General features: G+C 44.1%; 2 protein-coding genes across 2 annotated transcripts; both read right to left on the reverse strand.

Annotated features, from left to right (window-relative positions):
- Positions 1–613: 613 nt before the first annotated feature.
- On the reverse strand, positions 614–17,139 carry LOC128300476 (uncharacterized). The gene is made up of 21 exons (XM_053036548.1): positions 17,045–17,139; positions 15,889–15,986; positions 14,389–15,065; positions 14,279–14,323; positions 11,310–14,207; positions 10,859–11,238; positions 10,585–10,795; positions 10,145–10,503; positions 8,090–10,082; positions 7,836–7,994; positions 6,816–7,768; positions 6,307–6,723; positions 5,810–6,220; positions 5,632–5,743; positions 4,713–5,564; positions 3,754–4,638; positions 3,547–3,688; positions 2,671–3,470; positions 2,521–2,601; positions 1,862–2,448; positions 614–1,787 (listed from the first exon to the last, which is right to left on the reverse strand). The coding sequence occupies exons 1-21, from the start codon at positions 17,137–17,139 to the stop codon at positions 806–808; spliced, it is 13,137 nt and encodes a 4,378-aa protein (XP_052892508.1). The 3' UTR covers positions 614–805.
- A 559-nt stretch (positions 17,140–17,698) lies between these two features.
- On the reverse strand, positions 17,699–26,279 carry LOC128300499 (galactosylgalactosylxylosylprotein 3-beta-glucuronosyltransferase S). Its single transcript, XM_053036577.1, has 6 exons — positions 25,359–26,279; positions 23,275–23,358; positions 21,180–21,542; positions 20,594–20,856; positions 20,121–20,475; positions 17,699–19,861 (listed from the first exon to the last, which is right to left on the reverse strand). Exons 1-6 carry the CDS (start codon positions 25,465–25,467, stop codon positions 19,800–19,802), a joined length of 1,236 nt encoding a protein of 411 aa, XP_052892537.1. The 5' UTR covers positions 25,468–26,279; the 3' UTR covers positions 17,699–19,799.
- Positions 26,280–27,751: the final 1,472 nt, after the last annotated feature.

The following is a 27,751-nucleotide window of genomic DNA, read 5'->3' on the forward strand; positions in this document are numbered from 1 at the left end:
ATTTAAAATGCAATCTCCCCCGGCCGGTCAAGTCAATGCGGTACAACGGTGCCATTCGAGGATGGAAATGTATGCAATACAAAACACTTTCACGTAAGCACTGTTTTCCGCTCGACCACTAGCGTGTATACAGTTTGTGAAAGCACTGTAACTTTCCAAGCTTCTACCCTGTTCCCTGTAGCGTGGTAAGTACAAGTTGGGTTTGTTTTCGCAATAGCGCAAAACATTTAACAAACACTGAACTTTGCGCAAAGTTTAAAACAAATTTGGTACAGAGTAAAGCACACGCTCTGAAGTGTATTGATACAAAACGCAGAACGATACCCTTCCTGCGAGTTACAAGAAATCTTGATATAAGAAATGGACGCTACAAAAAAAGAACAAATAAAACAAACAGCAGAATGCAAGAAAGGTAAACAAAACTTTAAAACTTTATTCTAATAGGTTTTAAGATCAAGAAAAGCAAATGCTGCAAACAAAGAGAGTTAAGAAGATGCGAAGGTGAACAAAAAAAAACAATTATATGTAACCAAACTGGATAGTAATAAAATGAGATAATCTTTCCTACATGCAAAGTGTTTTGATTCCTTATACTTTCACAATTCAACAAGCTTTAATTAGCTTATTTATTGTTGTTCTTTTTCATTTAGTTTTATTGTATATTAACACTAAATATACGTTTGTTTCACCTCAACTTTACATGTTTGATCAATTTACTCTAGAAATATGCCGCATAATTTGCATAAAATGCTTATAAACTAACGTTTCGCCCGTTCAGTTAACCCTTGTGCTTCAGCCCTTACTATCAGAACTGCTCGTACTCATCGTCCAGCAAAAAGTCATCGTCTGGCTGCATCGCGGACAGTAACATGTCTTCCGTCATATCTTCGTCGTCCATCGAGAACGGTGAAGGATAGTGACACGGCGTACACTGCATGTACGCCACACCGGTATTGTGCCCGGTACATTCGCACCATTGGCAAGTGTTCGGTTGGGCCGAAACCGCGATACGTTTCGCAAACACCTTGATGAACTTCTTCGTGTTGTTCGTGTTGGAGCGATCCTGACGCAGCTTGTGGCCTCCAAATATGGACCCGTCCGTTTCCAGCGCGAGTGCAATACATTCGCCAAGCGTTTTCTTCGGCAGCCGAATCTGCTGTCGCAGCTCCGCATCGCCCTTCAGCTCCTTCACGTCCTTCTTCGTGTAAGCTACCTTGCTATCCATGCCGTAAAACAGCCGGGAAACGCGAGACTTTTGGAACGACAGGTCGTGATCGGCCAGGATGTGAAGCTTGATGTCATTCTCGAGCAGAAGTTGCGCCATCGAGGAAAAGTCTAGCCTCATTCTGGATTCGATGCAGCGTGAGCACGGTAGCACGATGAACGTTTTCGATGCTCCCGGACGGAAGATGAGCTTCGAGGCCTTTATTATGGCGTCGAAGATGTCTTCGTTCGTACCATTGCCGATCGTGATGTGATCGAAGAACGGTTGCAGCCGATCGTACGTTTCGAACACATTGTTGCCAACGACGACACTGTGTGGCCGATCAAACGGTGCCAAACCACCGAACGCCACCACCCCGAACAGTGTATCGTTAATGTTCAACTGCTGCAGCTCACGGTTGATACCATCTACCAGCAGATTGATGCTCTTCGTCTGCACAAACTCATCGTTGCAGGGCTTTGCTTCCACGATGAACACCACGTCAGCCGCGCTCGGGACACTTTCGTTACGTAAATTCTCGAATGATCCCTCTGCTACATAGGTCCCGTTCATTAGCTGGCAGCTGAAAGTCGAAACAACCTCGATATGTTATTGTTTTCCAAGAAAAAACATCACTTCAAACACTCTAATACGCACCTAATGCATTTATCCGGCACGCGCAACAGAACATTCTCGAGCATACAAGCCTGAATGTATGCCAATGCGGCCGTACACGCACCACGGTACAGCTCGGTAGAGTTATCGTTGGAGGGCTGCAGATTGCTACCCAAATCCATACACATTTCGTAGAATGGCGTAGCGTCGAGTTCCGAGAAGCAGGTGGATAGGTACGACATCTTCTGGTGGAAGAACTCATCGCACAACTGGCTAAGGTTGTTTGAAGCTCTGTAATAGTTGCTGGTGTGGTTCGTTGCAGTAACTTGTGCGTCGCAACCCGGCAGAGCCCAGCTGTTAAGGAACTGTTCATCTGTTTCGCTGTACCGATTGCTCGAGGTGATCCGATCGTCGAACGGTTCGTTGTTCATTGTGCCAAGCAAACCGGCAACTCTGCCAAAGTACCACCCGTCCAATTCCAGCCAGCATAGGTGATACCGAAGACTGCACGCAAGCAGGAAACCATGCTGTGACTGCACGTACAGCAGGTCCGACTCTTGGAATACTTCCGTCTTACTGCCTATCATTGCAGGCAGTGCAGTTGCTTCTTTGCTGTTGATTTTCACGGACTGTACATGAGGGTGAAAGTAGAATTATTGTTTAACTATATTTCACTTTCATTTAACGCGAATCATACATACCATTTTAAACACATCGATCGCAATTGTTTCTTCATCTGTTATGATCGTGATCTGTCGAGATGGTTGGTCGTGGTTTTGTAGCTAAAAGGAATGGATAAAGCACACATATAATTTTTCATCGCCACTATCACGCAATCTCTCGATACATACCGATGGTTCCAAAAGCAGCGTAACCGATTGATTGTGGTAGTCATGTACCAACAAGTACCGACACTTATTCGAGTCATTCAGCTCAAGCGATACGAAACGTTTATCAAACGACATGTAATGTCTCGAGCCGATCAGCAATCCAACACTCTTAAACGGTGGTAACCACATTTGGGGTTTAGCAAACGGACATATTTGCTGCCACAACGTCCAGACCGTCGTATTGCTACCGGCAAACATATCCTGCACATCGGTGATGTACTTGAACTCAGGAATCTCGTCAAATTTGGGCGTTTCGTTGAACGCATGCCACGACATGGGAAGCTTCTGTTCCAGCTCAATGACGCCATTATCCGGATCGAAGATGAACTTGGTTTTCGCCTCACGGTAGTGATTTTCGGTCTGCAGTGCGGTCTGCGCCATATGTGACAGCTTCTTGCGCAAGATTACCCACAGCTGATGCAAGCGCCTCTTTACCTGGAACTCCTCGGCAAGCCATTCCACCTTCGCTTGTGCTTCGTCATAGCGCTGTAGGAAGAACTCTACGTACTCGATCTTGCGCAGCTCCTTGATCTCTTCCTTCAAACCCTCTACCACCTGGTACAACTCCCGTGCAAAGGGAACCAGCTGGAAGTATTTTTCCCACAAGAACCGCCGCGTAATCGATGAGTACTTTTCCAAGTTCGTGAACATGTCGTTCGTCACCAGATCCTTGTACAGATTGTCCAGATCTTGGGTGAAGTTCGTGACCGTATTAAAGTACGGGGAGTCTGCAATTTCTTGCGTTTTGTTGTACAAAAATGCTGCAAGAATAGAAAGGAAAATTAGTGTTGGATACCTGATCACCCTTGTTTGTATACGTAGCGACGAAGAACTTACTGAATATTTCATTCCCAACATACCAGCCGAGCGATTCGCCGTAATGCGCCAGTCGGATTATCGTAGGTTCTATGTTCTGTAGCATCTTGTGCCAAAATGTTGTTGCCATCGCCGCAGTCTTTTCCCACATTTCCTGAATATTCTGTAGAATGTAAAGAGTACATTAGGTTGTTTCACTATATTTCAACACCTCTGTCGACACAGTACCTTTATAAACTGCAGATGTATGTCCTTCACGAATTTATCATACCGCTCCAGAGAATTTTCCAACGTAGATGACAAGTAACGCATGGCATCACCCTGGAAAATTCTTCCAACGATATCGATCAATTTCTGATACGTGATTTTCACGCGTTCCAGCAACCAAGTGATGGATTTCCCGAAAGCCTCTCCCGATTCGCCCATCACATTCCACAGCTCGGTCAGAATCTTTGGCAGCGATGTGATCTTATTTCTTATCGCCAGCTCGTCCAGCACCGTGATGGTAAAATTAATAGCCGAGCGTATGTAAAAATCATCCGCCGCATACGACGCGTTGAGGAACTTTTCCAAATCTTCCAGATCGCCTTGCAGTACGCTCAAACCAGCAACGTCCTCAAGCAACCCTTCTACGTACGGTAGGGCGGCCTCGCTAATGCTCGCCGTGGTGTCCTTTGTTTCTAAGTATATGTGCTTGATCCAAAACTCGGCATACTCCAGCAATCCGTGGTGCATTCGGTTCACGTAATCTTTGATCCAGTTCTGGACATCCGATTTGATCTGTGGGCGCCACAGCAGGTGCCCAGTAATTAATCGCGAATGGTTCATCTTCAGGTAGTAGGTCACGTCTACTTCGCGCGCATTATCATAGTCTCTCCAGAAGTCGAAATAGGCACTGCGCGAATCCGGTATGATGCCGTACATGTGCACGTTTTCTGAGCCGTCGGGCGTTATGTTGATCTTCATCTGCACCAGTTTGTCGTCGACGTTTAGGTAGAAGAATCCTACGGCATCTACCTCCGGGCCATCCAGAAGCGTTCCATTGATCAGATACACCGGATACGCACCTTCTGCCTTAGTCCACAGGCGATATTTACTTTGGGAAGTTATTCGCTATGGGAAGTGAAGAAAATATCAAGACGTTAGCAATCGAACAACTCACACGACGCCATGTTTCTACAACAAACCTCGTAATGCATTTCCTTCTTAGGCATATTTATCCAGCCCAGCACATGTCCGTGCATCTGCGACAGATAGGCACGTTTGTAGTGCGAATTCGAACTCACACCGTACAGTCCTTGTCTTACGCCGACCGATCCGATCGAATCAAGGTCCAGGTCCGACGCATCGTGCCTGCTAAAAAGATGGTACGAATAGTTCCAGTAACCAACGACTGGTTTAAGATCGTTCAAATCAAAGCCCATCGCCATCAGATGCTCATCATCATCGTTGTAACGCAGTTCCATCATGGAGCTGAACCAATGCTTCGGATCGGTGAAGTAGTGTGCATTCAACGTGACATCCTGCTGGAAACTAGGATGTCCCAACGCCACACGTATATGCTGCCCATTGGTGGTCCTGTTGAACAGGTCACGCCACTGAATCCCGCCTCGAATCGTACGCTCCTTCGGCAAGACGCGTTCGTCCTCGGAGTTTTCGGTGCGATTCGGGCTGTACGAGAAGGTAACATCCGAATCGAAGGCTCTCTTCGTGTACGAGTACCATCCATCCGCTGAAATGTTACGCTTCGGGTAGGATATTTGTAGCGTAAAGTTCTGTGACGCCAAGTCATCGCGCGACCGGTTGGTAAGCTTAAAATCGTACGCAATCCACACGTTGGGCGATAGCTGCAGCTTGGATTTCTTTTTGCTCACATTATTCTCCTCCTCGAAGTCGGCCGTCAACACTACGGTACGGTTCGAGTGGATAGCTTTCACGAGATATTCCTGACCCATATCCTTCCGCATCACATGGAGCTCTCCGGTAATGTTGAAATTGGTTTTATTGTCCAGTTGGAATATTTCTGCTCGCTTGATGTCCTGTAGAATTCGATCAGAAGTTAACAACAATTCGAAGGATTCCCATTAAATTTCCAATTACTCTTACCAGCGATTGCACAACCGGATCTAATGTGCTTAAAGAGTGCACATAAAGTACTCCCACCGGCATGTATTTATTTCTCAGCGTAACATCTATCGTTTCCTTATCGAAGCCAGCCCTGTAAAAGGCACATCGAGAGAGTGCTATTAGTTTGTCGACTTGTTTGCGTAGTTATTGTACCTACCTTGATTCCTCCTTCGAGGTGTACTGTCCGCTAAGCACCTTCTCACTGTTATAGTCAATCTCTGCATGGCCGTTTGTGATTAATGGTCGCTGCGCTAGACCATACTTGACCTCAGCAAAATGTCTAGTTTGCAACGGCACTTCGATCTTTATCGTTCCTTGCTGCTCGCGCGCATTATTACTATTCCGATAGGTTGCTTTCGCATCAAAAATAGCGCTCGATTCAGGCCACGTTCCCTTCAGGTACCGTATGGATTCGATCGGGTTTTCAATAAACTCCAGCTGTCCATGGATCCACGATACGTTCAAGAACGGAGTGGTGCAATTAAAATCACCCTTCATGTTAGACAGATTGGTAAACGCCACATTAGCGCTTGCCACCTTTGTTGATGCCGGGATGGAAATATTGCCACTTCACAAAGAAAAATGTTAGTAAAAGAGGAATGTTCAATATGTTCAATACTCTCGGCACCTACGCCTGTCTGAATTTCTACTTACCTAAAGAGATATAACAAATCCACAATATTGAATGTTCCGTGTGCGGAAAATGCGTCTTCCAAATGCCACGGCCCTCGTAATCGTGCCATTAACTCCCGGCTTTCCCCGTTTCGGAACATGTTCAACACTGACTGAATCCGTTCCTTGCGAACATCGGGACCCCAATCAAAGCGCACCAGCGCTCGAAGATCACCAAAAGCACTGTACTCCGTATGGTAAGCGTACCGTTTGCGGCTTTCATCAGTTTCGTACGAAGTTTCCATGTTGAAGGTTTTCACCGGCTCTATGAAGGGTAGATCACCGTTCATAACATAGGCTAACGTGTGTACATCTCCCACCGGCTTCGGTAGCTGTACTTTCATCACAGCCGACAGATCGCGGATGGAAATAAAGTCGACCGACGCATTGGCGCTGAACCTGAAAATATAAACGAAACGGTGTGATTACCCTGTTCCTTTTGCGGGGACAAACAAACATAAAAGTACTCGGACTTCGGATCGTTTACTTACACCCAGACGTTATTCAAGTTGAGATCACCACCAAAGGTTAGGTTATGGTTGTTTTCCACATCCGGGCTCACGTATCGCACGCCTGTGCGGAAGTAACGCTCGATCGAGTCTCTTAACACTCGATTCTCCAGGGCAAACTGCATGTTTGACTTGAGTGCCCAGTTCCACAGGCAGCTAGCATTGCCGGACACGTTTCTAATGCTGTACCGCGCAACAACCGAACCCGAAATGGGTTGTACATCGAATACCATCTCGATATCAGCCTGATCGACACCGTAATTTACCCAGGGCGAATGGAGATTGAACTTGCCCAGCGCTTTTCCACTTGCTTCCGGGCTTATTCCGATGTTGAAATCTACATTTTTCAGACTCGGTTCGGACGATTCCAAGCCCAGCTTCATGAACCAATCGGACATTGCCGACAATTTGAAGCTACCGCCCAGTTTGGCTACTTTGGGACCACTTTCCAGCTCGAGATTTAACTCGGTGATGGCCGAATTCTTTGTGCACTGGTACCGAATCGATCCTATCGAACCTTCCGCAGAAAGCGGTTGAAACACTAGCTCTGCTCTGTACGGAATGTCGTCAGTGATCGTTGCGTCACCCTCTAGTTGGAAAACGTACTCGTTGCGGTACAGCTGGCCGGAGACGGCGTACTCACTACCCTGGCGATGCTGCAGACGTCCATGGATGGACAAATTCTTATAATCCTCCATCGGTACGCTAAGGTCAATCGTGAACATTTCACGGTTCCGCTCCGCTTTCGCTCGGATCTCCTCGGCCAAACCGTTCTTGTCGTGGAATTTAATATTACAGTAAGCTTTAGGCAACGGTGATCGGGTGATCAGGAAATCGGTATTAATTAAATTGATCGGTAGAAAATTGGATTGATATTTTCCGACGCCCTTGATGTAATGGGGCTTCGCAAACGACCAGCTTCCATCCATGCGGAACTGCAAACAATTTAGAATCAACGCATTAGCAACGTAAACAAAACCAATTGGTGTGACTAGTACTTACATTACTGTACAAATCGCCGTCGTTTACCATGAAGCCCAAATCCATCAGGTTTTCGGTGTTGGAGAAATCTTGCTTGTAGAACACACGACATGCATAGTATGGCATTAGTGGCGCACGCACCCAAATGCTCATGAATGTATCGATGAACTCATCTTCGCTCTGCAGGAAATTCAAGAAAAACCCCGTATTAGCACAAAACATTAACTATTGTTGCTTGTCGTTTCGTCGTTTCGTTTTGGATCGTCGTCCCTTACCTCAAACGACAATGCCAACGATGCATCTGTGGTCATGGTTTTAGCGGTCAAATTTCCTTTATAGCTGTGGTCTTCCAACTCTAGCGTGCCATTGAGGAAAACTTTCTGCAAATTTTTCATCGGTGTCATGAGATCGACCAGCGCTTGATGTTTATGCACCTCGGCCTCATCCAGGCTGTACTTGTAGTTCACACGGAAGCCGGTGTTGACCCATTCCGAGCGGTTGTTAAACTTTACGTTCATACCAACCGTTATATCCGTCGCCTTGTAAGAGTTTTTCAGCAACATCTCCGACGTTACCAAGTTCGCCACCGGGAACGGTGTCTTGAGACGCAAGCTGTTCTGCATGTTCAAGAAATCCTTGAGATAGAACCGATTCCGGATGTCGATGTCACCTTGCGGTAGTTTAAGTTTACCGATCGCACGGTACCGCGACTTTTGCTCGGTCAGCTCCAGCGTACCTACGATCGTGGGTAGGACAATGGTGTACAGCTCAACATCGCCAATGAAGTTAAGCAAGTCCTCCTCGTCATCCTCCTCGTCTTCGTATTCGTCGTCGTCGTCATCCAACTCCTCGGCAGCTTCATAGGTCCACTGATCGTCCTCGACCATCGAGGATGCCGTTTGCGACAGCAGCTGCAGTATCAGATTCGGTTTCGGTTTCGAAATAGCCTTCAGACCCAGTTTGTAATCCGAAAACTTGCCCGACAGTTCCACATCGACGTACTCTGGTCGCTTGCTGTCGATAACGACTTTCGCGATCAACGCACTCTCCTCAAACTTCTGAAGTGGCGTGTAGATGCGGTACGAATACTCGAAATCCTTCAAATGTAACTTTCTCCACACGCCTGTACAGCCCAGCACCATGTTGTTCATACCGGCACGGAAATCAATGTTATCCGACTGGAGCTTACCGCGTAGAATCACCTTTTCCAGATCCTTCAGCGGTGTCGCAAGGTGGAACTTTACGTCAAAGTCCTGCGTGGAGACGACCGCGTACAGCAGCTCTATACCGAGCGCAGTTTTCGGCGTGATCACTTCGGCCACCAGATGCCGGTTCTTCTCGCTCACACCAAAACGTCCATTAATGTTGCGATAGTTTACGTTCGACGAGGTAATGTTGGTCGTCAGCATACAGTCGACCAGATTGCGCACGTGTCCCTCCACAACCATTTCGTACTGATCGTCGTCCAACTGCACCTCGGCCGCACCGGTAATGGCACGGTTTTCGTTAAAAGAAATCTTCGTTACAAGTGCACCGGTCCGGTAGCTGTTGAAAGGACTGATCAGTTTCAGCGATCCGGTGATGTTGTTATAATGCTTATCCACATCGTACTGCCAGTTGGAATGGACGGATAGCACCTGTGGCGGCTGGTCCGCTGGCTGGTGTTTCATCGAGCATATCGTCTCGAACCGATTGGCTGTATACTTGTGTTTCAGATGCAGCTTTACCGTAGGCACATGTTGGAGGGTACTGGTTAGTTTCGTGTCCAGCTCGCAGTTAAAGATCTTTTCGTTCGATCGGTAGTAGCCCATCAGTTCCAGCGCCAGTTGCCTATCGTTGGCCCAGTGTGCAATAAGGTTCGTGATTAACTTGTTGTTCTTGAAGACAAAAGTGCCGTTCAGCACATTTCGGGGCCAATCGTTAAACGTTGAATTCAACTCTAGCAATAGTGACATTTTCGGGAACAAATCATCATCCTTGCGGGCATCCAAATGCAACACAATCGCTTCGCTAGAGTTCCACGAGACGCGGGCGTTCGCTAAATATCTTGGATCACTCAGCATCGAGTCGAACGTGCCGCTGAAGGTGCGGTTAGGATAGGATAGCAAAAATATGCCATCGTAAAACCGATCCCTAGGTGTGTTCAATTCTCCCGACAAAGTGAATCGCTGCGTCGGATCACGGTTAGCATCCCACTTGATCTCTACTCCGACTTCCCGCTTCAGCGCTGTCGAATAGCCTCGAAGGGACATGCTCACATCGCGAACTCTGTAAAGTAAGGTAAGGTTTAATCACCGTCTTCACTCCCCATTTGCACGCATTTCATTTACTTATCGATGTGTAACTCGATGTCCAGTTGCTTCACCGGCACAGATTTTAAAAATGCCGTAAACTTATACAGCTCTTCTTTCCATTTTAGCCGCGCGACGCTCTTGGTGCCATTCTCGACTTGTTGCGTATGCTGCAGTAGGATCTGGTACGGTTTGTTATCGTAAGAGGCTTTTACAGTCAGCTTATTGTCCAGCTCGTCCTGGATGTAAATCAGATCACCGTACGCTTCCTTCAACGAAGGTCCAATATGTGCCGCTAGCTTCGCATGGTGGTAACTCTTCACGTTCGAACTCCGGTCCTTGTACCAACCGCTAACGTTGAGCGCGTGCATCGAAAACCAAATTCCCGTGAAATCGAACTAGCCATGGAGGTTGCGAGAGGAGAAAAAAAGGCGGAAAACATTACATTACATTACAACGTAACAAGGTACTATACTTACACTGTGCTCTTTCCGGGATATTTCGTTTAATTTCAGACTAGCGGTACAGGGATGAAAGCCCGGCACGGTCAGATTGAACGTACCGAAAAAGCGAAACATCTTTTGGCGTGGAATGAAAAAGGACACCACACCTTCCACATTCCGATTGGGGGCGTAACGAAGCAGCATCCGCACTGTATGATCTTTACCCTTTTTGGCCGTACTTTCGTGGCTAAAACATAATAAGATGAGATGAGATTACACCCTACTAGAGGAGATCTGTAGGTTCACTTACACAACCATTGCCTTCATTTCGGTCTTTGATTGAGTGCTGTTGACTTCGAACGACAGGATGGTACGTTCCATCAAATTCTCCATTGACTGTTGACTGTTGGCCGCCATTAGCTGTAGGCCGCGGAATGGATTGTCGCTGGCGAATATAAGCTTAACTACGGTGTCGTACGCTTTATCCTTCAAATCCGGTGCGTTGTTGTGCAGCAAGGTGAAATCGAAACGGCCAATTCCCTGCACCAGCGTTGCATTGAGCGCTACATCAAATTTCGGATAAGCGCTGGAACGCAAGTCGAAGTTACCGCGGTACACCATTAAATCCTTCTTGATCGCTTCTGCCAGCGCATTGACAACCACATGCTCGACCTTGTTCGATGATGAAAACTGCGTAACAAACAGTTGACAGTTAGCAATGTGAAACAATAGTCAGTATCGCTGTAGTAAACCCTACTTACCTGATACTCCATTGAGTTGTGTATCATGTACGTCGCATCGTAGGAAATCGATACGTAACCGATTGTTTTCGCCCGAACCCGCTTCGTTTCAAACATGATCGTGTAGTCCCACTGCGAAACGTTGTTCTTCGCCGTCTGCCTAACTTGACCGTTCATGCCGGCAATCCGTTCGTTATTGATCGACAGATAGAACAACGGATAGTACATCCGGCCATTGCGGAACTCCGTCTTGTTGTAGCCCATTTCCAGCGCTAAATACTTACGATCGTTCACATTCAACGACATTTCCATACGATGCTGTTTCGGGTTGTTGATGTAGATACCGACCGCCTTGTGCGAGATGTTACCATTCACGAACGACATGCTGGCCGTTTTACGTTGCGCTTCGTGCGTGACATTCGCACGGAATATTCGGGGAATGTGCGAATTGGGCGTCTCGAAGAGCACCGACACGATCGTATGGTTCTGCCGTTCGGTCCAGCTGTACTTCAGCGCAAACATCTTCGCCGTCAGATCTGCCTTCTCCAGGCTGACGTCGAAGTTGATCGGTCCGCTAAGGATAAGGCTCGGCACCACGATATCACCGCTGCTAGTTACGTTCGGCATGCTGTAGTTCGCGCACATTTTCAACCCGATCGCCTGATCGATAAAAGGCCACGTGCAGGTGGAGTTGGAGTAGCGGCTCTCAATACCAGGCTGGCGTACTTCTCGCCGTCCCGTCGATACAAGCATTTCCGATCGGATGCTTAGGATATCGTTACGATCCTGCGGCAAGCTAACCTGCAGCACGGCTTGTTCCTTGCCGCGTATCTTTAGCTGTGCCGACCAGGCCGAGCTGGAGTACAGGTTGGTCTTCACCTTGATCGCCGTGCCGGCATACATAAGGTCGCTTTTCATCGTGGCGGTCAGGTCAATCGTCACGCTCGGCTTAATTTTTCCCTCCATGTCCACCAGAAAGCGGTTAAATTCTAATGCACGGACAATGCCCGTCATACGCAGATCTACTGACGATGCGCCAACAAGACCCAGAGCCAGGGGCATCCCGGTACTGAGCGGTACATCGTACGAGGTGTCCAAAAATACAGACGACTTCGTGTAGGCACGCTCTTTGCCGGAAAACAAATCCTTCAGCATTTTGCGCTGGTTCGCAATGCTGCACAGTTCTAATCCATCGGTGTAGTAGCTCAGCTCGTTGCCAAATATCTTGACACCGATCGTGAACAGCGGATCGTTGAAGTTACTCTTCAGATGGTACCCAAGCTTATCCACCTCGTCCTGTACTTTTCGCGCAATCAGTGCTGGCAACCGCTCCGCCACTGCAGCACGTTTACGGCGCCCACCATCCTCAGTATCGTCCAAATCGTCGCTCACCACCGTATCGTCTTCAAACAGCTCCAAAATTTGAGTGGGGATGTATTGGCGCAGGAACTTCATGTGCTTCATCAGTTGTTCGTTCACTATCTTGGCGCTGTACGTTCCATTCGGGCCAAAAAATCGGTGCACCGAATCTTCCAACCCCTCGAGCCGCACATTCAGCTCGAGGAAGTTGATCGACTCCCCGAACAAATCCGTCGTCAGGTTCAACCGAACCGAGCGCGGCAGGTACGATTCGGCACTGAAGATAACGTTACTGTCGACCGTCAAGCCAAAGTTATACTCATCGAAGAACAGTGTCTGCTCGTAGTTGCGCGAAAACATGCGCACGTCTCGGCGGAACTTTTTGCCAAAGTTTTCCCCATTCTCTGCCAGCAGGCCCTGCGTTGCGACCCGCACCGGGGACGCACTTTTGGCCAGATTCGTCAGATGGGACCACACAAACGAACCCACCTGATTCACTTCCTCCGTTTTCAGCACGTGCTTAATCAATTTCACCGACAAATAATCGGGACAGCGCATGGCTTGCAGATATGCGGCGATGCGCACCTCCACGTCCTGCTGGAACGATGAATACACCTTCAGGAAGTAATCCTTCGTGCGGGTGCAGTCACTGCGCCGAAACACGTTCACTGCTTCCACGCGCACCGACGTCGGATATTGATCACCTTCGATAATTTTGCGCAGCTCGTAATTGAAATGCTCGTTTACCACACCCATGTTGCTCAGTGACATTAGCAGCACGATCACGCGTTCATGTTTGCGACGATTGTGCACCAGTTCCGATCCCACATCCTGCAGCGTTTCCAGCAACTCTTCCTCCAGGTTCTGTACGATCGCCTGTACTACCTCCTCTTCCGCACAGTCGGAGTGTATGTTGCAGAACGTATGTACTACCGCGGTTGCCGACAGCAGGTACGTCTGATTGCCGGACTCCTTGCCGTATTCGATCAACTCCTTCATCACCCCGAGCACTTCCTCGTTCGGGCGCGTCAAATAGGCGAACGATTCCATCCATTTGCTGGCAAGCGGATGGCTTACCGTTCCTTCCACGATGTGGTCCTTCATGACTTTTACCGACGCAGCTGTACCGATGTAAGGCAAGCTTTCTACCAAGTGGTTTTGTCCATTCTCGCAAATAGATTTCGAGCGCTTCACCAACTCACTCAGTGCCGTGTCCGATAGGACGCGAGCCGCAGTAAGAAATTTGAGAAATACGTCCGGAAATTCGCGCTTAATGTTGGGGAATCCTTGGGCACACAGCTCTATCAGCAGCTCCCGGGCCGCTTTGTTTTCATTGTGGCTATCGCGCACCGACGGTGTATGATCGTACAGCAAAGAGGAACGGTGCTGAATGTCAATCTCCTCGTTTGTATGACTATCATGAGTGTATGCCTCTTCATCGACCAGCTCCAGTTTATTGGACGTCTCGGTCACGGCACCGCTCAGCCCGTGGGAAAATGGTTCCAGCTGATGACGTTCGTAGCAGGTCACACTTTTATAGATCGAATTATCGATCGAAATCTGTAGTATTTAAGTAACACATGTGAGTTAGTGTTCCAAACCTCGAAACATTTACCACACTTTATACTTACATCACAATAGCTGGTAGAGTTGAGAATGGGCCATGCAACATAATTCTGGGTGAAAGGAAAACATTTTACTAGTACACAACACACAGTAGTTAATCTCCACCGTAGCTTACCGATCGAAAATCGTACGCCACCGTTTGAATAAACGATATGGTTTTGTAGCGCCGCTTGCACGACATGATGTCCTTCGTCTTGCGGAATATCAGGCTGGTCCCGTTCCGACCGTTCGTCTTGTACTTCACATCGCACACACCGGACACATCGGTTTCGGTCGTTTCGTAATCGATGTCAAACCGTGGCATCGTGTTTTGCAGGGTGGACAAAATTCCACGCTTGAAATTCAGCGTCCACACTGGCTCATCGCTCTCATGGCACAGCTCGCTGATCGTGCCATCGTGGAAGGCAAAGCGAAGCTCGAAACGCGTCAGCTCCTCGGCGATTGCTTCACTCTTCGGATGCACACCGCCCAGTTCATCATGATATAATTCGAGATTATCCGTTGCGCTCGGTTCCTCTCCATACTCAACGTCCGTATCGTCTGTTTCCTGCACCGCTTGTTCGCGTACTTCGATCGAGTACAGCCTCAGTATACCCTGGCAGGGCGCATAGTAGTCTACCTCGACGACGGACGATATGTGTAGCTCCGAGACATTATCGCCACTACCGACCAGGGCGGTTTTCACGAACATCGAATGGTCGTACTTGTACAAGGAGCCAACATTGTACCGGAACTTATTGTTAGCATTGGAGCACACGGGCCGTCCACAAATGCGAGGATCTTTAAGGGGATCTGCAAGCACCAAGGAAATTTATTTATTTTCTTTCCTGCTTTCCCTACATTGTAAAATCTGTAAAAATGTGCTTTGCTTGTATTGAAGTCTCGTGAAAGATACATCTTCCATAATTAATCTGATGTAATTCTCCAGGCGCATTAAACATTTACATTACTGAGGCATGGGCTCTGTCCAAAAGTTAACTAAAACCACCCAGTAGCGTTCGAGAGGAAAATGCAACTGCTAGTCTTACGATCGGATAACAAATTACACTCTCTCCGGACTCCAGTTGGTTGGACATGTCATAAAAATCACACCGAACAACTCTTCTCGAAAAGTTTCGTTGGAGCTGGCAGAAAGAAAGGATGGGTATTTGTGTTGTGACAATTGCTAAGCAAACACCAATGAAAATGCTTTCCTGAGCCCGCAAAGTTTTGGGCCTGAGTCAGCAGGTGACCCAAGAACTGATCATCTGTCAATGGAACGCACTCCCGGAGGTTTGAAGGCATGTAGGCAGGCAGGCTATCACCTGACACAAAAGGTGTTGAGGTTTATTGCTGGTAGGATTGCTCTGTTTCTGTGCAGTGGCGATCGTAATTCTCATTATGCATTAGCCCAAAGAACGGTTTCAGTCTACAAGTATTGATCGAACCGTAACTCCCGACATTCTAGACTGTAAGTAACTTGTCCTCGATAGTTAGTGGGAGGGTATGCTAAATTTGTGTTCTGTTGATTATCTGTACTCATAAAAGCTTATAGACATAAAGCACTGATGCAAAACAAAATTTAGAACAAAATTGTTAATAGATATTAAATGGTAAAAAAAAACTTTGTGCTTACTTCTTTTGTAACCGTCGACTGTGCTAATCAGTGCGAGAAATAAAATAAATCCACGCACTACACTTTTTCGCCGCTCCATATTTGCATACACTTTTAGTCTTCGGATATGCAATTAAACAATACTTCAGCAATCACTCATTTTCCTCGAACACAGCACATGATTAGGATTCTGAAAAGATAGCACACGAAAATGGTAAAGAAATATGTCGGACACTCCTCGCAATCAAATGTATCGATTAGTTTGATTTTTTTGCGAATAATAATTTCTTTCACTGATTCACTCATTTCACTTCCTAAAGCTATTCTTGGGGGCACACGCACGATTGGCATACATCCGGGCACCAAAATATTTATACACACACCGGGACAGTTCACATAATCTTATCACTTAAAAATGAAACAACACAACACGATCACGTCCCAAATCCCGGAATCTGTGTCGTTCGGCGTGTTCACAGGACGTACGTTCCCTTTTCCTTTCTGCCTCGTAATGCGCGTCCACCCATCTAGACGACTGGTGCAGTTGAATCACTTGATACCGATTGTCCGGCGACATCACCGTAAACTTGAACTTTGGCTGCGTACGTCAATAAGCGGCGATTGTTTGCTTGGTTTCCATTCCATCACTTAATCTCACATTGCTGCTTCTTGTGCGTATTTTTCTTTCATGCTGCCTGCAATCAGTAACTTTGTTGATAACGAGAGGATCATCTTTCTTTCAACGTACTGACGTTGGGATGTCATTCACCGTGCCAACGTGGAACCGACTGATCTTCGCCACACTGATCGTTGAATGCGCACATTTTCACCTGATCGGCATGATCAATTTCACTTACAAACCCATTTTTTTTTTTGGGTCAGCTGTAGGAAAACACGGTTGTTGTTTGTTTAAACCAACTTGCATGGACGATAATAGCACATGGTTCTTCGCCGTGTAACGTTGCGTAATCAGAGCATTCACGATCTGCTTTTAACAAGTAGGCCCAACAATTGCAAATCACACCGAACTAGAACTTCGCTATCAGACACCACAGATTTTCCCCTTTGCCTTGATCGTGTTTTATCCGCGTTCAATCGCCAGCTCACCACCTCAGAGTGACGGTATAACTCCTAATCACTAGCCAGTATGTACCACGCCATACACCGCTCAACTTACTGGAGCAAGATCACGAACCGATCCGTACCAAACGAACGAACAAACTGACGGAGCAGGAGTATGCCCCGGGCCAGAAATCCCTGCAACTCAGACATCAGCCCCGATAGTGAAGCGACGTGATGAAGATGAGCATTCTCTTTATCACCAGTCTCGTGTCAAAGGTCTTGTACGATCGGTACAATATAGAACGGAAGAAGTTCATGGGGCGGCAGGGCAGGACGTTCACTGATTCGTGCGTGTGAGCACTCTCTCGTGGAAGATTACGATAACAATATTCTCCCAGGAAGGAGTCTCGCGATCATGCTTTTTTTCATGATTCCCGTCGCAATCGATGAGCCGTGAAGACGACGCATTATCAGACACGGTGAACAGAAATAACCAGAGGAAATCAGCAAACAGGCAGGCAGATAATATATTGGTAAAAGTGAAGTAAAAGCTGCTGATAAGTCTGTGGAACGTTTCCCGATGCGGCCGACTGTATTCTGGAAGGAGCGATAGGGTTTGAGAATTGTACAATAATGCCTATTCTTAAGAGGGTTATTTAAGGTCAGAATTGTTTAAACTATTAGCAACAGGGTAAAACCCTTCTATTGGATACGTACCCGTCTTGGAAAGTTAAACGCAAACACGAAATGTTGTCTTTCCTTTACTTTGTATGTTTTCCTTTACTTGTATCAATCTTTTATTTTTATCCAATTTTTACCATCACATGATATCAAATATCAAAATTATAAAAAAAGTTGTTCATTTCCCATCTAACTACATGCCTTTACAGTTTTATGCTCAAACACTTTACAATCGATACGTTTTGTTTAATTATTACAGATCTTTTTGTTTTGTGCACTAGTATAAATAGATGAACATTTTATAGAACTGGTATTCAAATGCACCTACACTGGCGCCAGTTTTAACCATGAGGAGCAAAGATAGTAAACATGGGTCGAAGCTATCGAAATTGATATCAAACGAACAATATCATTTATGTACATTATTTCCTTAGACTTTCCGTTACAAAACTGCTGCTTCCACTGTTATATAACTTGTAGTTTCATACAAATATAAGCCGAAACTTAGGTCAGTTGGACGAATCAGTAAGTTAAATCGTCCGCTAAAATCATTTGATCGCCTGGCACGGGGTTTTAATGTAACGCAGGGGGAGGGCAATATTGAATAGCTTTCTAAATTAAAATTTAACAGCGGAAACATGGACAAACTTCTACAGTTTTTACAAACATTGGAAGAAATTACTCCTTTAATTATCCCTTCCTGGGGGAAGCCTGTTTCAATTTCAATCCGGTCAGTGGCACACATTACGCATACAGATTCCAAGTTTCGTTTGTTAGTTGTTTTTTTTTCACCATTTACGACCATTTCATTATTACATTACTAAATATTGTGTCTTTTTTACCGATGCATTTGTCTGGAGTCTAAAATCAACCGCTAACGCTCATTGGAACTCATTGAAGCTTAACTAATATCACAAGGAATCTAAGCTAACCTGGGCAATCTATAGCTATCGCTATTTACCATGATAGTTTGGTTCTTTTCTATTGTGCTACCGATGGACTAGTATTACTGAGTGTATGCTAAATTACAACGATTTGTGTGCTTCAAATGAACTCCCAACATATGGAATGTATCCGTACACAGGGATGGGGGTAGTGCCCAGTTACGATTTTGACACCCCCATGTTTGGAACCAATCAAGTTCATGGAGAAGGATTCTAATGAAGCATGGCAAAACACACACAAGAGGATTTCGAAAAAAAACTGTTCTTCAACAGTACTACCTACACAACCTAACTAAACACCTGGGTTGTATGCTACATACAACAAAATATCAAACTGTAATTTTCACACCAGCCATAGGTCTTTGTTTCGTTACATTTCACACTTCTAGTACATTATTTAAAATGCAAAACACCGTTACACGCAGTGTATACGGCATTTGCAGTAACCTTTTACAACCATTATTGTGCGCGGACGAATGGAATACAACGCTAAAGTTTTCATTCTTTACCAATAATTAAACAAACAAGCATGTGTCTTTACAGTAGTAAACCCTTGTAATGCAAGGGACATGAAATGTCTAAATGAACAAAACACACAAAAAATGTGAACTAAACGGACGCACGGTTAAAGTAAAATTAAAACAACCATATTTCGTTTTGGCTGTTCCAGTAAAGTCACAGCTTTATAGTTATCCCCTCATTCAACTAGCTACATGTTTACAATTCAAAGTGTGTTATTGTTCGTTTATGATTTGTTCTTTCGCTTTGCGATCGAATTTGCGCTCTTTGTTGCTCTGCTACGATGTGATCGTTTTGCTTGTTGTGCGCGTTCGTCCGTGAGTTTAGCGACTGTTGTTGTTCGCAATGATTTTTGGCATGCATTAATCATAGGCTTTAAAAGCAACAAACCGACTAAAGGAGTACCAAATACGTAGTAACTTTTCCACAATTTAAAGGCAAAGTACAATTAAAATCGTTCTTGTGTCCAATTGTCACGTCGCAAGTTTTTCATTTCTCCCTGGGGAATCGGTACTTGATAGCAACGCACATTCTTTATGATTTTCTGCTAGTGCCGTGTATGCGCAAGAGTCGATTGCATAGCATTTTAAAATTAACAATTTTACGACTAATGAAATAGTGGAGATGTCGCAGGCGAATTTCCGTGCAGCTCACTGAAGAGTTCAATTGAAAGCGTTTTAGAAGATTGTGACTTAGTCCCACTAGCCGGCGAGTGGATTTCACTTATTAGCTAAACCAAAAAGACAAAGGTTTGACGCTGCCATTCACAATGGCCTGAGCTGTGGTTCCTACGGAAAAGAAATAAATAAATGCAACAATAGCTATAAATAATATCGTAATGGCATCGTAGCATATTGAAAAAAAAAAAAAGATTTATAACGCAAATATTATATCTACAAATATACTTAATGCTATCAATCATTTAAACCACTTGATATGTTAAATAGCCTTTTTGTTGGAAACGTTACGTTCATAAAAAAATAACAACCATACGCACACGATCTCACTTGCAATGCGATAACGTTTTCTGTCAACATTTACACTTACCTTCTGATTCGCTGATATGATTCACTCCCATGCTTTCCAGCTGGCTCAACAGTGCGCCCAGATTCAGCTTATCTAACTTTTGCCGATCCATTGAGATTCGTACGGTTGGCGATTTGCTGCTTTTCGTTTGCGTGTGCCACACGAGAATATCCGTGCAGTTGCGCGCCTTCGGCTCAATGTCTTCCAGCTTCAGCCCGATGCTCTTCAGGAATTCGTCCTCCTCGTAGCCGGCCTTGTACGGCATCGTTGCGTTAGGGCTGAGTGCCAGGTACTCGAGATTGACCGCAAACCCGGCCATATCCACTGGCCACTTACGTTTGGCTGGCCACGAATCGAAGAAACCCTCCACGCGACCCTAGTTAAATAACCAAAAAAAAAAACACACACACAACAAGAAGGAAGCCAATGGTTAGTGTATCATTAGCTTCACACTGCTTTATTGCCCAGCGAGTGGTCAAGAGTGGTTTGCTTACGTTTCGCACGATGGGCGTACTGATGGCATAGTCCCCAATCAGTCCCACCGGAAACATGGAAACTTTCTTCGTGTAACGAATCTCACTAAACAGCTTCAGGTCGAACGTGTTGTCGTCATCGCCAAAGTAAAGAACGCCCGTTTTCTTCTGATTTTGCCGTATCCAGTTCAGTGCCGCACGTCGATTGGCAACACCGCGGGGTGCATTCTTCCGAAGACGGTACATCTCTGGCATGGGGCTAGCGAGCAGAGTGTACGGTATGCCTATGCGTAGAGAAAACAATAAAGATAAGGAAAATGTTCAGCGGTTTATTTTTTATTCCTAGTGAGAGATTGGCAGATATGAAAACAATCTTGGGCAAATTGCTGAATACAACCCAACACGTAATTATTTTTGACAATTGTATAAAATGACATCTTAGAAGAAATATTAATAATAGAAATTAGAAACCACCAAAGTGTTGTTTAATATAAACTTATATACAAATACGTTATTGTGTACGACAAACAATGATCTTTAAAGATTAAAAGATCACTCTAACGGTTGAAACAACTATGACTATTGCCCCGTCATGTAAAATACTTACCAAACTTTTTAATGTGACTGTTTAACGTAGCGCTGCAACTGCTCGTGTCGTCGGCCACGATCCAGTGCAGCCGACCCACGTGCATCAGCGTTTGCCCGAGCCGAATTATTTCCGGTATCTGCTCCCGCCTCGGGTAGGTCGGCGTAACAAAGTATATCACCGGTTCGGTACCATTGAACAGTTGCGAAGGTTGCAATAGTTGCTGGTGTTGACGATGGTTCCGTTGTGTAGTGCTGGGTTCTTCCGCTGTCTCGGACAAACTGTATGTAGTGTACAATGACTTCCGGTGGTCGATGTGACTTTCGTAACAAACTACCAATTGGTCATTTTCCAGCAACAACGGATATTCTTTCTCGTAATCTTCTAAAAACAAGTAAAAAGAAAAGAGAGAAAAACAAACCATTTATAAATTCAAAGTGTTTTTATATTAAATTTTCATTTAACTAATGTATGGTAATGGGAAGTATACATTACTCGACTGCGTTACAATAGTGAAAATGTATCACCTAATAAGATCGTCCGTGAGAGCAAAACAATGGATATCTATTTTAATCGCTCCATCGGCCGCATATTTATCCCCACTAATTGTAATTATGCGTTGAGAAAATGTCAATAAAATATGGCACAATTTATGATCACATATGGTGCCTACCTTTCCATCTTTTGAATCGCTTCACGTGACAAACATGTTTCTTGATCAGATATCAATATTCTCACCTCGTCTGGCCGGCAGGTATTGTGACCGCCGGAAAACAAAACATCGAAACAAACTTCCAGGGAATGGTAGTGTAACATCTTATCACTTATCATTTTAATTACACTGCACAACCTTCAGTAAAATATCAGTTTCCCGTACCCATTGTAAATAATCATTGTTGTTCTAATCTTGATGTTGTTTTTCGCTCTTTGACTTGTTTATGGATTGCAATTAAATAGTCACATGCTAAACATGAATGTGCAGTTAGGACTAGGGCTTCGAAATTACCGGAGTGTCATGTGTTTTTATATGGCGCCATTGTACGTCATATGGATGACGTTAACTATTCGATTGTTTTTTGTTCTGCTGACTGACGATTATGTTACAAAAAATGGCACAAGTTTCCGAATCTCCATACAGCCAATTCCCTAATAATGAGCAAACACTTCAACGAGTTTTTCTCATACGGAGCAAATCTAAATACTAATGAAATACCCCTTATAACGAGCAACATTTCACACAACGAGCCTGTTTCTGGCATGCTCGGTCAATTCGAAATTTTGGCCTGATATGACTCAGGCAAATACCCCACATCAATATGATTTGAGAGCCAGCCATTAGAATTCAGGTTTGACAATTGCAAGCATTAACTTCGAAGAACTTCTATCGGAGCATAACGAATAAAAAACTCAAATGTACTAAAGTCGTTAAAAGAGAATTGACCTTTTTCGATTATTAAATAAATTGGTTGCGATAGTGATGGTGGAATCTGTGGGAACAATTTAAATACGTTTCAGCGTACGTAAGTAATTTGGGCTAAATTTCGATCAAATGTTTCTATTCTCCAAGCTTCATATTCTTGTGGTTATCCCACACTCAATACTGTTAAATATATCGTTCAATAATTTATAGTAACAAAAATCGTACTTTATCATCTAAATAAAAAGTACAAATCCTCGTCTACTGATCAATATCAAAAGAGAACCGGGACATATTAGAGAATAAGGTTGCGTCGCTGACCATAAAGCAGTCATATTTGCCACTTAACGGTAGCAAGTACTAAACTTTAATAATTCAATGAATGTGCCACTACAGCCCGAACATACTGCTTACGTTACCGACTATAACTACTGTACAAAGTAATACAAGCTACTGGTTATACATATGGTGAAGATAAATTCCATAAAGCCGCACGCGATGAAAAGCACAACAATGCGGTGCTGTAAAACTAAGCGAAACCAGTGTACACATGTCAGGTGATTTTCTTCATCGTGTCATCAGCCGCGGCAACAGGCTGGCATGCCCTGGCGGCGCGAGAGAATCAAAATAATATCGAATCGAAGTTCCTATGTTTTCCCTCGGTCCCCAATGACTCAACTTATTATTGTGTGTTAGTACCTTTGCGTGGGAACCCTTTCTTGCTTCTCCATGGCAGATCTAACCGTGTAAGGACATTCGTTTCTTCGCTTTCGTGTTTTTTGTCTGCAAAAGAAAATTGATCATGTAAATAGCGGGAAAAGCTAAACCGGAAAATGTTGTGTGTGGAGAATTTTTGTTAAAATGTATGTCACATGAAACAAAAAAACACGGATTAAAGTTACATTTTCAACTTCAAACCCAAAGCAGACTCAATCCAAAACCCTGTAGTTTACTAATTTTATGTTATGAAGTTGATAGTATGTTAAATATTCATAAACATTACAAGTTATTCAGTAAAGTTACAACTTTTCAACTCAGTTCGTTCGATTATTTTAAACAAGTATTTTTTCTTCACACCTAAACAAAACTTAGTGTTTTTACATATTGTTTTATTAATATATTTACAAATATCTAATTTTTCTTAATAAAATTATTTTATAATTTCCATGTATTATTCTATTCAATGTTTACATATGTAATTAATTATCTAATATCTTAGTGCACACACACATTAATGGTTTTAATTTGGACAAGAACTAAGTACAACTCTGTTTTCAATCATTACTAGTAGAGCTTTATCATTTATAATTTCATCAATCAACCTCCAGTATGCCCCTTAAACCAAACCTACCCCAAAGTGGCAGAGAAGAACCGATACAACAGATAAACGATCACAGCACCCCAAAACCGTCAAGTGTTCAACAGACGTGCTTGAAGCTGCCAAACCATCCACGCTAGTGGTGACATGAAACATTAGTCATAGGCAAAGTACCAAAGGGCACGCAAAGCGAACTGGCCAGCAGTAGTGCCTCTGTAGCAAAGCGAAGCACATTGAGCACGGTCAAATAGCAGAAGCGTCCCGGAACAGAGTCCAAAATTCAATAGCAAGGAGAAGCAAAGGGGGAAACCCACCACCGCCACCATCACCACCAACACCAACCGGTCTGTGTTCCGCGTTTATCACGTGGCCTACTACAATCCACTACACACCACGTTTGTTTCTTCCGGTATTGTGCGCACACAGCACATGACCTGCTTGGATGAGCATCGTTAAAACAATCATAATCGGCATAATTTCTTCACCGGTTTGATCCCATTATGGTTACAGGTTGGGAATTGTCAGGTAATTCGTTGGTAGTTATAGATATTACATACAATTACAGCGCACGTTAGTTTCGTGTAATTGGAAACGGGTACTGTGTACAGATATCATAATACCTTCATTAGTGTTCATTAGATTTCTAATCAAAAGCATCAAACCATCGAACCAAACTGGGCAGAACCCGCCGTCACAACAAAAACCAGACTCCGAACGGTTGCGTTGCAATTTGTTAGTGAATTATATTCTAAAAATTATATTAATCTTTTAACCATGGTTGTGTACTGTTTAAACACATTTTATGTTTAACATAAGTTCTGAATCTGATAAGAATCTTAACATAAGAATCTGATTCATATATCTTAATCAGAATCTTCACTCTGCGAATTCGTGACTCCTCAACAGATCATGAATCCCGAAAGATTCATTAATCATTAACCCTTCAAGTTTTATGAATATCCAAAGAACGACTCCTCAACAGTTTATGAAACATCGAAAATAGCTTATTTAATGAAATAAGAATAGAATATGAAAGTAGTATAGAAGACTGATTACGTAGAGCAGTAGAGTTACTATTCTAGTGTACACTTTGTAGATAACCTGGGATGATTTATAATTTGTTATTCGAACAAATGCTGCTCAATGATTTAACGCAATCGAATGCAAGCAGGAGCTAGGTTAAATCTTCAATTCAATTTCAACAATTTCAGAAGTTTCCGCAGAAAGTGCAAAATAAAGGCAAGGCTTCTCAGCGATTGATGTGTCTTGGAGAGTTTATAAACCCTTAAAGATTATGATCAATATGTTTAGAGTGTATTCATGATTTAAAAGACTCTTTACTGCAGATTCATATCGATGACTCATATCAAAAGATTCATTAGACACAACACTACACAAACAAAGAACACAAACACCCTTATGCTCCGCTTACAGCATACATACAGCAACCATCGCTTTAACTTACCTTTGTTGTACACGAAAAACCCAACAACGAACAGGAACAAGCACGCCACAACAGCGATTTTGAGTATATTTTTCTGCCGTACGACGGAAGAAAATCGAGCCACTGCCATTTTTGTCACCGTGCGTTATTTTCAGCTGTAGCTTAGTTCTTTCAATGCCGGTCAATGGTTTCGCAGTACTACTACTGGCCGGTGACGGAATTATTGGGAAACTGCTATTCCACGGATCTCATGAACCGGATTTAGAGGCGAGTTGAACGAATACTTATATTTTACGATCACTCTATTTGGTACGTTTGCTGCCGCATAAAAAATGATTGATAAAAATATCTTTAATCAATCAAAAATCTTCACTTGCTTTTTCTCTGTGTGACACACAGGCCTGTTGGTTTAAGTGCTGTTGCAAGTATCCGTATGCTGAAGGAATATCATTTTCACACGAGGATGCTTATCGCTTTAAGCAAGCACTAAGCAGACGTCTTCTTATGTGGATATGGTGCTTGATTCTAGCTCGTTTACTTTATTAAGAAAACCCCATTCGGCACATTAAGCGCCTGCTTGGATGGGTCAATAGTTAATGCCAGAGGTACGTGGGAAGTGTTTGAACATTCTCGCACAATTAATCTGCCAGCTTCACGTACGGCATAGTACGTGTTGGGGAAGTTGCCAAATAAACTGTCGCACAATTCAGACACTATCAAGCAACACACAACAAAACCTTCACCACACAAGACCTGTTACCATTTTCTCTGTTACGCATTTCACTTTCACTGGTTCCGTGTTGTGTAACATAGGAGGCTGGCTTTTGCTGTTCCACAGTTGAAACTAATAGGGCGCGCAATAGTTGGAGGAGCTTCACTTTCGAACCACTAGAAGCATAACCGCGTAGGCCGGACCCAGAACTCTTGGCTTTTCGGTAAGGAAGTTTGCGAACGAGCGAGAAGCACAACGGAAAGAAGCTACCGCAGACAACTTTCCATTTCGCAAACTATTGTTTTTCGATGCTCTAAACGCTGTGCGTACACACAAACGGACTGGGGCGCCCGAATCAAGAGCAGCACAACGCGCAGCAACCGCACACCCCACTGTTTTTCTTGGTACTAGTTTCGCATTGGTCTCTGCTCTGCTTTATGCTTTTTTTGTGTATATTTTCGCACACTTTGTCACTCTGCTAGTCGGCAGGGCGAGGTTGGTAGAAGGGAACACTGTGCTTGCTATTTTCGATACCACGCACACTCCTACACTTTTAAATCGTGCTCTCGTCCTGCCCAATTTGCACTCATTATTCCATACAAGAAAACGTACTCCTTGGTCCTTGAATGCGGATGGAAGTAGATCCTACATGGTGTTATTGCAGTTTGTATTTAAAACACGAATACTGGATGAAAAACCTTTTTAAAACATGCGTTATCGACATGTTTATGGAATACCAGGAAGGTGACAGTTATAATGTGTGGTAGTGTTGGTGCAAACTGTTGACAGATGGAGCTGGCAGCTAGATTTGAAGTGGCGGGTAATTAAGAAAATAATAATTATCGTAAATATTATTCTTTTAAACCATTCATGGATGAGAATAATTAGAAAATACGAATCGAAGGCGGTAAGATGAAATAATGGTAAAATAATGGTAATAGTAGAATTAATTAATTTCGGTAAAAAGGAAGAATAGCATTCATCCGCTCAAGTTTCTAGTGTTCATTTTGGAATGATAAGGTCATTTTACACGACTCGTTTTGATTGCAATGTTTTTGTATACAGAATTGGTACGTTAAATTTTTAAATACGAGGATTGCGACGCGATGAGAATGAAAATTTTGAAAATGGTTTGAATATTCTGAAGAGTATGACAGGAGATTTCTGAAATGTTTTGAACAGTTTTCGAAAAACCGTTTAAATAGTAATTTCCGAAGTTAAATAAACGCTACTGTATGTTATAAACTTAGGCTCAAAAAATAAACAAAGCTTAATTATTTCAGGTGATATAGGCCATTTGAAATATTTATTGGCGGCGGCTTGGGGGAGGCCCGGTGGTATGATAGTAGCGGCGCCGGTCTTTACACGAACGGACCGGACCATATCCCATTCGTATCAATCCCCCGTAGCAAGGATTGACTATCCGGCTACTTGATAAAATGAGTTTAATAAGCCGGAAATGACAGGCCGGAAATGACAGGCTGTGCAGGAAAGAAGTCTACTAATATAGAGCGATTTGACAAGTAGCCAAAAATTTGTTACACGTGATTTGACGTTTGGACGCCGATTTCCATTCAAATATTTTGTGTATAATTTTGTTCATTAAACGGGCCGGACAATTCAGGCGATTTCAACGTATCAAAATATTATCCAATAGCTCTCCGTAGCACCATCGATCACCCTCTCTTAGGTCTGATTTCCA

The sequence above is a fragment of the Anopheles moucheti genome, chromosome 3 (genome assembly GCF_943734755.1).
Source record: "Anopheles moucheti chromosome 3, idAnoMoucSN_F20_07, whole genome shotgun sequence".
NCBI classification, from domain to species: Eukaryota; Metazoa; Arthropoda; class Insecta; order Diptera; family Culicidae; genus Anopheles; species Anopheles moucheti.